This window comes from Pongo pygmaeus, chromosome 9 (assembly GCF_028885625.2).
Source record: "Pongo pygmaeus isolate AG05252 chromosome 9, NHGRI_mPonPyg2-v2.0_pri, whole genome shotgun sequence".
Lineage (NCBI taxonomy): Eukaryota > Metazoa > Chordata > Mammalia > Primates > Hominidae > Pongo > Pongo pygmaeus.
Genome location: NC_072382.2, coordinates 131,851,165 through 131,864,947, shown reverse-complemented (window position 1 = coordinate 131,864,947; position 13,783 = coordinate 131,851,165). Strand labels below are relative to the sequence as shown.

The 13,783-nt window shown below is 43.4% G+C and overlaps 2 protein-coding genes across 2 annotated transcripts; both read left to right on the top strand.

The window, feature by feature from the left end:
- The first annotated feature begins 292 nt into the window (after positions 1–292).
- On the top strand, positions 293–944 carry LOC134740345 (elongin-B-like). The gene has a single exon (XM_063672252.1). It carries the CDS (start codon positions 311–313, stop codon positions 665–667), a length of 357 nt encoding a protein of 118 aa, XP_063528322.1. The 5' UTR covers positions 293–310; the 3' UTR covers positions 668–944.
- A 3,055-nt stretch (positions 945–3,999) lies between these two features.
- On the top strand, positions 4,000–4,756 carry LOC129008347 (elongin-B-like). The gene has a single exon (XM_054440499.2). The coding sequence runs from the start codon at positions 4,001–4,003 to the stop codon at positions 4,478–4,480; it is 480 nt and encodes a 159-aa protein (XP_054296474.2). The 5' UTR covers position 4,000; the 3' UTR covers positions 4,481–4,756.
- The last annotated feature ends 9,027 nt before the right edge of the window (positions 4,757–13,783 follow it).

Genomic DNA, 13,783 nt, shown 5'->3' with positions numbered 1-13,783 from the left:
ATCAGCTGCACTGATAATGTTTTATTTCTTAAGCTCTGTGGGATACATGGATGTTCATTCCATTATTCTTTTTATCTTTTAGTATGTCTTAAATCTTTCATGGTAACCTTACAATATTATGTAGCTATAAGATAGTTCCCTAGAAAGCCAATATAATAACGTGGAAAAATGAGTCTTCGCTGGGGCAGGCGGGGCCGCGCGGGGCATGCCGGGCCGCGCGGGGCATGCCGGGCCGCGCGCGGGCTTCAGGGAACGGGGCGGAGCGGAGCGCGGCCGCGCTGGCACATCGAGGGGAGAGGCAGCCGCCGCGATGGACGTGTTCCTCGTGATCCGGCGCCGCAAGACCACCATCTTCACTGACGCCAAGGAGTCCACCACGGTGTTCGAGCTGAAGCGCGTCGTGGAGGGAATCCTCAAGCGGCCGCCCGACGAGCAGCGGCTGTACAAGGACTACCAACTCTTGGATGATGGCAAGACACTGGGCGAGTGTGGCTTCACCAGCCAAACAGCACGGCCGCAGGCCCCCGCCACGGTGGGGCTGGCCTTCCGGGCAGACGACGCCTTTGAGGCCCTGTGCATCGAGCCGTTCTCCAGCCCGCCCGACCTGCTCGACGTGATGAAGCCCCAGGACTCGGGAAGCAGTGCCAGTGAACAAGCTGTGCAGTGAGGACCCCCGAGAGGCCCATTACCCCCAATGAAAGAGATTTGGGAGTCTGAAAAAAAAAAAACATGGAAAAAGTTTGTACTATGACATTAAGTGAAACAAATTATCTATTCAAAATGATTACAACTACTTGAAAGCCATCCAAAAATCTTGCAAAGAAAATCCCCGAAGTTACTGTTTTTCACATTGGATGGTGATGTTACCTCCTTATTTCTTTAAAACATTTCCTCTATTTTCTCTTGTGATTGACACTACAAATATAATTGAAAAGCAATAAACCTATTTTAAAAATAAGCATGATATATTTATTACTAAGCCATTTGTACTGTTATGTCACATTTGATTTGTAAATTAATGTTCTGCTTAGCTTTGAGTCTAGCATCATGTGTAAGATGTGAAAGGATGGAGAAGACCGGAGAGAGAGGAGGTTGGCAGGGACCTGAGTTTGTTGACAAAGGATGAAAGCAGAAGGGGCTGGACGCAGTGGCTCATGCCTGTCATCCTAGCACTTTGGGAAGCTGAGGAGGGAGAATCACTTGAGCCCAGGAGTTTGAGACCAGCTTGGGCAATGTAATGGGACCCTGTCTCTACAAAAAATAAAAAAATTAGTCTGGCATGGTATTGTGTGCCTATAGGCCTAGCTACATTTTATTATTTGATTAGATTCATGGTGCTGCAAATATAACAAAGGTGATACCAAACATGTTCATGTATTTTAAAGATGCCTATTGATCTATGGGATGGGCAAAATAAAAGAAAAAATATTTTAAGGCTGTCAATCGCTGTGAAACAAAGTCCATATTCTTTACCAGATCATGAAAGATCATTATGTAACCTGGCTTGCCGACCTACAGCTTTGTTTTTCACCATTCTCTTCCCCTTTCTGCTCTTTCTAGAAGGACTGCTATTCATTCTTCCTGTATTTTTCAGCATCTGCCTCAGGCCTGGACATAGAACAAGTGTTCAATAAATATTTCTTGTTAGATTGAGAGTTGTTTTGACCTGCTAACAGCTATATTAATTCCATAAGCCTTCAAAGGAGACTTCTAAGTCCTAGGACATTCTTCATAGCAGAGGAGGTGTGAGAATGGTGAATAAATGACTACCTATTTTTATTCTTCTTCTCAGAGTAGACTCACTGATTCATTCAACCTATGTCTTGAATGCTTTTAAAGGTCAAATCTTTATTGTGAAGTTGTACAAATGGGCCGGGCGCAGTGGTTCATGCCTGTAATCCCAGCACTTTGGGAGGCTGAGGTAGGTGGATCACCTAGGGTCAGGAGTTCGAGACCAGCCTGACCAACATGGAGAAACCCCGTCTCTACTAAAAATACAAAATTAGCTGGACATGGTGGCACATGCCTGTAATCCCAGCTACTTGGGTGGCTGAGGCGGGAGAATTGCTTGAACCTAGGAGGCAGAGGTTGCAGTGAGCCGAGATCGTGCCATTGCACTCCAGCCTGGGCAACAAGAGTGAAACTCCGTATCGATCGAAAAAAAAAAAAAGGAAAAGAAATTGTACAAACGGCTGTTCCTCAATTAGAAGAAATTAATAAAGAAATAGCAACTGAGTGTTAATTTTCCTAACGTTAGACAATTTAGTGAAATGTAGTTTGAAAAGCTTTAATGGTCATTTAAACTTGAACTGCTAATTATTTTCTTAGAAAGACATAAAAATAAATGAAAGAAAGAAAACATAAATGAAAGATCTCCATAGACTATTAAAGGCTGCCTATTCTTTACAAATATCATGGAGGTCAACATTTAGCAGTTCCGTCAACGCTATTCTGGGAATTGGATGAGTCAAGACTATTAAGAGAATAAAAAAATTACCCAATTTCAAATTAGCATATGCATTTGTAAATTTAATGATACAGTAATGATTTTACAATCATACTGTCCTATGCTATTATATGTATGCCAGCCATATAAGCAAGTTGACAGAATTTTTATCAGACCCTTTAATTATATACATATAGACATTATTTAAAAATTAAACTAGGTACAAAAAAACTAGGAAAAATATTTGTAGCTAATTTGACAAGAGTTGTTAGTACAGTGTTACATAAAAAAGCTATTAAGATAAAACACCGTCTCCAACAGTGCTGACGGGCAAAAGGCATGAAAAGACAAAGGAGTTAATATGATTAACAGATAACATGGAAAAGTTATTCAATTTCAACTTCACCAGAAATGAGTATACCAGTTTTTGCTAAGCAAATTAGCCAAAGTTAAAGAACTAGTGACATCATCCAAAGCTTCTAAGTATGTGATAAAACAAGGAACTGATATATGTTTGGTGGCAATATAAAGTTTGTACAATCCTCCAGTGTGGCAGTAAGTATATGCAAGGATCTTAAAAATGTTCATGCTTTTTGGTAATTTAACTTCTGGAATCTATACTTAGGGAATGATCCTAAGTGAGAAAAAAAATGTACATTATGCAGAAAGACGTTTGTCAAAGTATTATTTATGGTTGCAAACCACCTGAATGTTGAGCAGTAGGAGAACACACGATAAATTATTATATATTTATTTGAGGATATATTTATATAAATAGATATGATGTTTATTAAATATTTATTTGAGCAAATATGAATCAACATGGACAACTTCCATAATCATAATGCCGAGAAGGAAATAAAAGCAAGTTGTAGAATACTTTATACATTTCAGGATACTAATTATATAAAGCTTGAAACATGCAAATAATATTACATATTACTTAGCAATATATACATATGTGGTAAAAGTATAAAGAGTAGGCTGGGCGTGGTGGCTCGCGCCTGCAATCCTAGCACTTTGGGAGGCGAGGCAGGCGGACTGCCTGAGCTCAGGAGTTCGAGACCAGCCTGGGCAACACGGTGAAACCCCGTCTCTACTAAAATACAAAATAAATTAGCTGGTGTGGCCGTATGCGCCTGTGGTCCCAGCTGCTTGGGAGGCTGAGGCAGGAGAATTGCTTGAACCCAGGAGGCAGAAGTTGCAGTGAGCTGGGATCACGCCACTGCACTCCAACCTGGGCCGCAGAGTGAGACTCCGTCTCTACAAAAAAAAAAAAAAAAAAAAGTATAAAGAAATGCATGGGCTGAATAATCACCAAATTTCAGAAAGTCGTTACATATGTTAGAGATGGAGGGAGCTGCAAATGAGGATTACACAGAGGGTATCAGCTGCACTGATAATGTTTTATTTCTTAAGCTCTGTGGGATACATGGATGTTCATTCCATTATTCTTTTTATCTTTTAGTATGTCTTAAATCTTTCATGGTAACCTTACAATATTATGTAGCTATAAGATAGTTCCATAGAAAGCCAATATAATAACATGGAAAAATGAGTCTTCGCTGGGGCAGGCGGGGCCGCGCGGGGCATGCCGGGCCGCGCGCGGGCTGCAGGGAACGGGGCGGAGCGGAGCGCGGCCGCGCTGGCACATCGAGGGGAGAGGCAGCCGCCGCGATGGACGTGTTCCTCGTGATCCGGCGCCGCAAGACCACCATCTTCACTGACGCCAAGGAGTCCACCACGGTGTTCGAGCTGAAGCGCGTCGTGGAGGGAATCCTCAAGCGGCCGCCCGACGAGCAGCGGCTGTACAAGGACTACCAACTCTTGGATGATGGCAAGACACTGGGCGAGTGTGGCTTCACCAGCCAAACAGCACGGCCGCAGGCCCCCGCCACGGTGGGGCTGGCCTTCCGGGCAGACGACGCCTTTGAGGCCCTGTGCATCGAGCCGTTCTCCAGCCCGCCCGACCTGCTCGACGTGATGAAGCCCCAGGACTCGGGAAGCAGTGCCAGTGAACAAGCTGTGCAGTGAGGACCCCCGAGAGGCCCATTACCCCCAATAAAAGAGATTTGGGAGTCTGAAAAAAAAAAACATGGAAAAAGTTTGTACTATGACATTAAGTGAAACAAATTATCTATTCAAAATGATTACAACTACTTGAAAGCCATCCAAAAATCTTGCAAAGAAAATCCCCGAAGTTACTGTTTTTCACATTGGATGGTGATGTTACCTCCTTATTTCTTTAAAACATTTCCTCTATTTTCTCTTGTGATTGACACTACAAATATAATTGAAAAGCAATAAACCTGTTTTAAAAATAAGCATGATATATTTATTACTAAGCCATTTGTACTGTTATGTCACATTTGATTTGTAAATTAATGTTCTGCTTAGCTTTGAGTCTAGCATCATGTGTAAGATGTGAAAGGATGGAGAAGACCGGAGAGAGAGGAGGTTGGCAGGGACCTGAGTTTGTTGACAAAGGATGAAAGCAGGAGGGGCTGGACGCAGTGGCTCATGCCTGTCATCCTAGCACTTTGGGAAGCTGAGGAGGGAGGATCACTTGAGCCCAGGAGTTTGAGACCAGCTTGGGCAATGTAATGGGACCCTGTCTCTACAAAAAATAAAAAAATTAGTCTGGCATGGTATTGTGTGCCTATAGGCCTAGCTACTCAGGAGGCTGAGGCAGGACAATTGCTTGGGTGCAGGAGTTTGATGCCGCGGTGCTCATGACATTGCATCACTGCACTCCAGCCTGGGCGACACAGCGAGATCCTGTCTTAAAAAAAAGAAAAGAAAAGAAAGCAAGGTGGGCCAAGGCTTGCGTTACAGATTCCTGAAGTGTTTAAGGAAGATTATTCTGATTGTTACAGGTAATCCAGGTTGGCTTCCAATGAGACTTGAAGTAGCAGCAAGGTTCCTTACATAAAAGTATGGAACATAAAATAAATTCACTTTGTTGAAAGAAAGAATGAATGAATGGAAGAATAAGTCAGAGCTAATATTTGAGGCTCTTAATTCAAGCTTAAATACTGTTATTTCAATGATTTCCCATGGATCTTAGAATTTTAGAACTGACATAGGTCTTTGAGAACATTTGTTTTAACTTATGTTACAGTCAAACTAAATTCCAGAGAAGCTGAATAACACCACCAAGTAAATAAAAGAGGGTATTTGGACTTTTCTTTCATCATATCATTAGCTTTCTTAAAAGAAAGCAGGTGGGCTGCGCTCAGTGTCTCACACCTGTAATCTCAGCACTTTGGGAGGCTGAGGCGGGCAGATCCTTTGAGGTCAGGAGTTCGAGACCAGCCTGGCCAACATGGTGAAACCCCATCTCTACTAGAAATACAAAAATCAGCCAGGCGTGGTGGCAGGTGCGTTTAGTCCCATCTACTCAGGAAGCTGGCCTGTAGTCCCAGCTACCTGGGAGGCTGAGGTAGGAGAATCACTTGAACCTGGGAGGCAGAGATTGCCGTGAGCTGAGATTGCACCACTGCACTCCAGCCTGGGCGACACAGTGAGACTTCACCAAAAAAAAGAAAAATAAAAAAAAGCAAGTGGGGGCCTAATCTTTTTACAAGAAAATGTACTACAAATTCCTTGGCCTGACCTTTGCCACTTATAGAAAACCCCTGACAATCTGGCTCCAACGTATCTTTCCACCTTATCTCCCACTAATCCTCCAGAAAAGCATGGAATTTCTGGTATCCTCACTAATAAGGCCCTCCACCCTTCTCTCTGCCTATCTAAAACAATTCATCTTTCAAGGTACAACTAGAATACCAATAGTATAATCCAGAGGTAATGTCATGAGTGCGTGAATTTGATTGTCGTGTGTGGAAATGAAGTAGAATGGAAAAAGCTTGTGCTTAAGAAAAGGGAGAACAAAGAAGCCATGGGGAATAATAATAATAATAACAGTATTACTAATAATGGCAGTGTTAACTACTAACATTAAATGCATGCTTATGATATGCTAGGCCTGTGTTAACCATTTTTATGTTCATTATCACACTTAATAATGTTCTCAGTAACTCTGAAATGGTATATCAGGATTGTGTTACGTGTAACAGAAAACCCTATCATAAGCAGTCAGGTTTTTTTTTTCTTCCATTCAATAAGGAGGCCAGTCCAGTTTTGTGTGACCTTCATGAGAGGTCACCAAGAACCCAGGCTCATTCTGTCTTCTTTCTCCACTATTCTTAGCATATGTCTTTCATTTTCAAGGTCATAATGTAACTTTTCAAGACATTATATCTGCCCTCCAGAGAGAAATGCAGTGGGTATCTCTTTTCAAGGACTTCTGTCAACATCTCTTTGATGAAAGCTATGTTACCTGGCCACTGCTAGTTGCAAGGGAGGCTGGGAGACCACCAAATGAAATTCTGTTAATAAAGAGGAAGAAGGGATGGATATTTAGGTAGGGAGCCTGCAGTGTTATCCTTAGTTTATAGATGAGGAAAATGAGGCACAAGAATGCTAAGAGCCCAGCGAGGTGGCTCACGCCTATAATCCCAGCACTTTGGGAGGCGGAGGCAGGTGGATCACCTGAGGTCAGGAGTTCCAGACCAGCCTGACCAATATGCTGAAACTCTGTCTCTACTAAAAATACAAAAATTAGCCAGGTGTGATGGCATGTGACTGTAGTCCCAGCTACTAGGGAGGCTGAGACAGGAGAATTGCTTGAACCCAGGAGGCAGAGGTTGCAGTGAGCCGAGATCGCACCACTGCACTCCAGCCTGGGTGACAGACTCCGTCTCTTATAATCCCAGCACTTTGGGAGGCCAAGGCAGGCAAATCACTTGACACCAGGAGTTCGAGACCAGCCTGGCCAACATGGCAAAACCCCATCTCTACTAAAAATACAAAAATTGGCTGGGTGTGGTGGCGCACGCCTGTAATCCCAGATACTCTGGAGACTGAGGCAGGAGAATCGCTTGAACCTGGGAGGTGGAGGTTGCAGTGAGCTGATATCATGCCATTGCACGGCTGATATCCAGCCTGGGTGACAGAGTGAGACTGGGTCTCAAAAAAAACAATGCTAAGAAACAATGGGACAAGTAGATCTGACAGCATGGCCCATGTCCCCAACAGTTTGCATTATATGGCACAATTTTTTTTTTTTTTGAGACGGAGTCTCGCTCTGTCATCTAGACTGGAGTGCAGTGACACAATCTCAGCTCACTGCAACCTCCACCTCCCGGGTTCAAGTGATTCTCCTGTATATGGCACAATTTTTTAAACGGCTTGGTCCTACTCTCTACTTAAGGTGTGGTATAAACAATATCAGAACACATTTTATACTACTGTTTCCCTTCTTTGGTAGCTTCTCTTCCTTTCCCCTGCTGTCTTTTTCTTTCAGATCTCAGAGGGGAGGCTGCAAGTTTTGGTTAGAGCTGAAAGGAAAGAAACTAGTGTCAGTCTTTTGTTTCCCATTTGAAATAGTGGCTAACTCTAGGAAACAACAGACAGGATGGTTTCATAAGACTTGGTAAATGATTAAGTGTGGAGCTTGATGTAGAGTCAAACAAAATAATAAGGTTTTGACCACAAAGTTGTTATATGGACAATGGAAGATACATATTAGTAAGAAAGGAGAATTGTTGGTTTACTTTTCTGTGTTAAGTTTCAGATGTTGGCAAAAATTCCTGATAGGTATCACTAAATCTTGTGTAAGTCAATCATAATGAGCAAGTGAGAAGAAAAATAAGGCAGACATACTTTTAAAAAAACATGATGATCCTGTCCCTACTAGAATAATAAAATGTATTTGTTTTACCTATTTTGATACCTGTTTATAATAAGGCTTTGCATACCTAAAGATGAAAGAAAAGGCCGGGTGCGGTGGCTCACGCCTGTAATCCCAGCACTTTTGGGAGGCCGAGGTGGGCGGATCACAAAGTCAGGAGATCGAGACCATCCTGGCTAACATGGTGAAACCCCGTCTCTACTAAAAATACAAAAAATTAGCCAGTGTGGTGGCGGGCCCCTGTAGTTCCAGCTACTCAGGAGGCTGAGGCAGGAGAATAGTGTGAACCCGGGAGACGGAGCTTGCAGTGAGCCACTGCACTCCAGCCTGGGCAACAGAGCAAGACTCTGTCTCAGAAAAAAAAAAAAAAAAAAAAAAAAAAGCAGTATTTCACAGTTTTGAAGATAAGGCAACAATGACATTAAAAAAAAATGACCAGGCTGGGCGCGGTGGCTCAGGCCTGTAATCCCAGCACTTTGGGAGGCCAGGATGGGCGGATCACGAAGTCAGGAGATTGAGACCATCCTGGCTAACATGGTGAAACCCCGTCTCTACTAAAAATACAAAAAAATTAGCCAGGCATAGTGGCACGTGCTTGTAGTCCCAGCTACTCGGGAGGCTGAGGCAGGAGAATGGCGTGAACCTGGGAGGCGGAGGTTGCAGTGAACCAAGATTGCGCCACTGCACTCCAGCCTAGGCGACAGAGCAAGACTCCGTCTCAAAAAAAAAAAAAAAAAAAAGCAGAAGCATCATCAGTTTCTATCTATGTCTGCACTTGGGGGACAGATGGCATTTTATTGAATTCCCACAAATCAAGTCTATAAATTGGGTGGATGGAATAAACACAAAAAGTTGGGAATTCAGAGAGCCTCCATGATGTATGACATTGGCAAAAATCAGCTTCAGACCTCTAAATAGTGGTGAGTACTGTAACTTTTCATCTCATGGATACACCGTTTATTTGAAGTGTGGCAGGCCGGGCACAGTGGCTCAAGCCTATAATCTCAGCACTTTGGGAGGCCGAGGCGGGTAGATCACGAGGTCAGGAGTTCGAGACCAGCCTGCTCTATATGGTAAAACCCCGTCTCTACTAAAAATATAAAAATTAGCCGGGCGTGGTGACACACGCCTGTAGTCCCAGCTACTCGGGAGGCTGAGGCAGAAGAATCGCTTGAACCTGGGAGGCAGAGATTGCAGTGAGCTGAGATCGTGCCACTGAACTCCAGCCTGGAAGACAGAGCGAGATTCCATCTCAAAAAAAAAGTGTGGCAAAAGCCAATGCCAGTAAATGTTTAATCTTGTCTTTGCTGAACGTTAGGGTGTATTGACAAATATGGTATTAGAATCTTGTTAATGGGTGGAATGTTCTGAACTCTGCATACCCTCTTTGGGTGTGTGATATATTTTTTGCTATGACTTAAAGTGTGGTCCATGGACCAGTAGCAACATCACCTTGGAATCTGTTACAAATGGAAAGTCTCAAACCCTATCCCAGAACATCTGAATTATGATCTACATTTTAAACAGAATCCCCAGATGATTTGTATTCGAATTACAATTTGGGAAGCACTTACATAGCCAATTAAGGAAGTTTATGGCTGTAATCCCTGCACTTTAGGAGGCCAAGGAGGGAGGATTGCTTGAGGCCAGGAGTTAGAGACCGACTTGGCAACATAGCGAGACACCTCCCTAGCCTCCTCACCTACAAAAATAAAAAAAATAAAAAAAACATTTAAATTATCCAGGCGTGGTGGCACATGTATCTAGTCCTAGCTACTTGGGAGGCTGAGGTGGGAGGATTGCTTGAGGCCAGGAGATCAAGGCTGTAGTTAGCTGTGATTGTGCCACTGCATTCCACCCTGGGCCACAAGAGCAAGGCCCTGTCCCTAAAAAATAAGAAGTTTTTAAAACTCCTATGTAATTAACATAAAAGTCCCTTGGTTTTCAGTAATTATAAGGCAATGATTCTTATCTTTTTTCTTTTTTTGAAACTGGGTCTGGCTCTGTCACCCAGGCTTGAGTGCAGTGGCAAGATCTCAGCTCATGGCAACCTCTGCCTCCTGGGCTCAAGCCATCCCTCCACCTTAGCCTTCCAAGTGGCTGGGACTACAGGCACGTGCTATCACACCCGACTAATTTTTGCATTTTTTATAGAGATAGGGTTGCACCCTGCTGCCCAGGCTGGTCTCGAACTCCTGGGCTCAAGTGATTCTCCCTCCTTGGCCTCCGAAGGTGCTGGGATTACAGGCGTGAGCCACTGCACTGGCCAAGGCAATGATTTCTAGTTTTTTTGTTTTGGTTTGTTTCTGTTTTTGTTTTTGTTTTGAGATGGAGTCTTGCTCTGCCACCAGGCTGGAATGCAGTGGCGCGATACAGGCTCACTGCAACCTCTGCCTCCCTGGTTCAAGCGATTCCCCTGCCTCAGCCTCCAGAGTAGCTGGGATTACAGGCGCACACCACCACGCCTGGCTAATTTTTGTATTTTTAGTAGAGACGGGGTTTCACCATATTGGCCAAGATGGTCTTGATCTCCTGACTTCGCCCACCTTGCCCTCCCAAAGTGCTAGGATTATAGGCGTGAGCCTGTAATTCCTAGTTTTTATGGGGTCTTGGACTCTTCAAGGAGAATGTGCTAGAAATTATTATCTCTCCTCAGAAGAAATGCACATATGAATTTGAACACAGCACTTTGCATACACTTTAGAGGGATTCAATGTTAAAAACTAGGGTCTTATTTTATTCTCTAACCTGGGGGAACACTTAAACAAATCACACATGGATGAACTGAACAAGTAGGTCATGAACACAACATGAATAGTTGAGATGTTCGTGTGCGTATGTGACTTTTGTGTGAAGAAACAAAATTTAAAAATATTTCTTCTAGGCCGGGCGTGGTGGCTCATGCCTGTAATCCCAGTACTTTGGGAGGCCAAGGTGAGTGGATCACAAGGTCAGGAGTTTGAGACCAGCCTGACCAACATGGTGAAACCCCGTCTCTATTAAAAATACAAAAATTAGCCGGGTGTGGTGGCACGTGCCTGTAATCCCAGCTACTCAGGAGGCTGAGGCAGGAGAATTGCTTGAACCTAGGAGGCGGAGGTTGCAGTGAGCCAAGATCATGCAACTGTGCTCTAGCTTGGATGACAGAGCAAGACTACATCTCAAAAAAAAAAAATTTCTTCTAGAAACCTAGTCACCAGCAATGATTGCATTTTTAGGTATCAGTGATTAATGCTTCTTCCTGGTGAGGAAATAAAATATGTAAACTTAAAAAAATTTGATTGTGTCTTGACTACAATGAAAAGCAATTGGGTGCCATATTGAAATTTGAAGAGAAGACTTGAAAGGGAAGACTCTTAGTTCTCAAGCTCTCTGCTGGTTTTTTTAATATGGTAAGAAAGAACAGTTAAGAGAACATTTACATTCCATGACCACATGAGTAGAGTAAATAAAAAACACTGCTAAGGAGGAGAAAACGTCTTAAGATGAAATCCATGCAGGACCAGTCTGTCTCTTGCTGTTTGCTGAGAGGGAGCAACAAGCTCAAGCAACTTAAAATCTAAACATGAAGTATCAGCCGGGCTCAGTGGCTCACACCTGTAATCCCAGCACTTTGGGAGGCAGAGGCAGGCAGATCACCTGAGGTCAGGAGTTTGAGACCCAGCCTGGGCAACATGGTGAAACCCCGTCTCTACTAAAAATACAAAAATTAGCTGGGCGTGGTGGCGGGTGCCTATAGTCCCAGCTACTCAGGAGTCTGAGGCAGGAGAATCACTTGAACCTGGGAGGCAGAGGTTGCAGTGAGCCGAGATCATGCCACTGCACTCCAGCCTGGGTGACAGAGTGAGACTCCGTCTCAAAACAAACAAACAAACAAAACCATGAAGTATTATGGTATGTATCAGGGTACAGTGGAGTTTCTCCTCATTTCTTGCTGTCTGTTTTAATGAAGTGTGGTTTTACTAACAGAGAAGGATTATTTTTCTAACCAATAGCACTTAGTTTCCTCTCAGTCTTTAAAACTTTGCATCCATGTCCCTCAAGAATGTCACTGTTGGCTGGGCACTGTGGCTCACACCTGTAATCCCAGCACTTTGGGAGGCGGAGGCAGGCGGATCACCTGAGGTCAGGAGTTTGAGACCAGCCTGGGCAACATGGTGAAACCCCGTCTCTACTAAAAATACAAAAATTAGCCGGACGTGGTGATGGGCACTTGTAGTCCCAGCTACTGAGGAGACTGAGGCAGGAGAATTGCTTGAACCCAGGAGGCAGAGGTTGCAGTAAACTGAGATTGCACCATTGCACTCTAGCCTGGGCGACAGAGCGAGACTCCATCTCAACAACAACAAAAAAAGAATGTCACTGTCTTTTTAGTCTTCTCATAGGCTTTATTGCCATATGTGCTGGAAAAATCCATCCAAATTTTTTTCATCTGATTTGCATGAGCAATATCTATTTCTGAGGATTATTCATGGATTACCCATAAATATTCAGAACAATGTTCCTGTAGATCTTAATCTTTGCTATATTTGGCTTAGGGTTTTGTTTTCTAAAAAATTTTCCATTTCCTTCCTCCCATTCATCATAAGATTCTCCCTAGTTTACCATTTGGTCAGCCACGATATTTGCAATCTCACTTGGATCAAATGGGACCATGCATGTGGAAGGCTCTGTGTGTTATAGAACACTATACAAAAAGAAGGGTTTTACTCAAGATAGAAATATTTTGCCCTGTATTGAGTTTTTAAAATTAAGCTTTAAGTAAACAACAAAAAAGATGTCTGAATGTTTCATCAGTGAAAATTCTTAGAAAGTATTTTCTATACTGGCTGGGCACTGTGGCTCAAACCTGTAATCCCAGCACTTTGGGAGGCCGAGGCGGGCAGGTCACGAGGTCAGGAGATCGAGACCATCCTAGCTAACACGGTGAAAACCCGTCTCTACTAAAAATACAAAAAAAAAATTAGCCAGGCGTGGTGGTGGTTGCCTGTATTCCCAGCTACTCTGGAGGCTAAGGCAGGAGAATGGCATGAACCCGGGAGGCGGAGCTTGCAGTGAGCCACTGCACTCCAGCTTGGGTGACAGAGCAAGACTTCATCTCAAAAAAAAAAAGAAAATATTTTCTATGTTTTTGGGGAGCTGTCATTTGAAACACGAATCATTCATATCTTCTTAGCCTACTCTACTAAAGGTTTTGTGCTTGTTTTTGTTTTTCTCTTTCCATTTTCCTTCCCAGTACTACTTCTCTGTTCCTGTTTGTAAGGAAAGCAAGCAAACCACTGGCCCAAAATCTACAACTGTTTTTCTCTTCCATCCCTATTATGTTCTTTTATCATTTTCCCTATTATTGTTCAGCTAGCCATCAAGCCGAATTATAAACAAGGTGGAAGAAGATGGCAAAAGGCCACCGTTTGTTTAAAATAGCCTGGAAAGCAACCTTCTCCAACAAACAGGTAGCAATCCAACACAGGTGAAAGCACACAAAGGGGCTGCTGGGCTGCGACCCATGAACTCCCTTGGGACCAACTGGTGTGATCAGAGGAAAGAGAATCACAGATTGCTCAGTTGTGTTTCCTGCTGTC

Excerpts from the sequence above, each read along its gene's own strand:
- LOC134740345 (XM_063672252.1), top strand. The coding sequence starts at position 311 with ATGGACGTGTTCCTCGTGATCCGGCGCCGCAAGACCACCATCTTCACT.
- LOC129008347 (XM_054440499.2), top strand. The coding sequence starts at position 4,001 with ATGAGTCTTCGCTGGGGCAGGCGGGGCCGCGCGGGGCATGCCGGGCCG.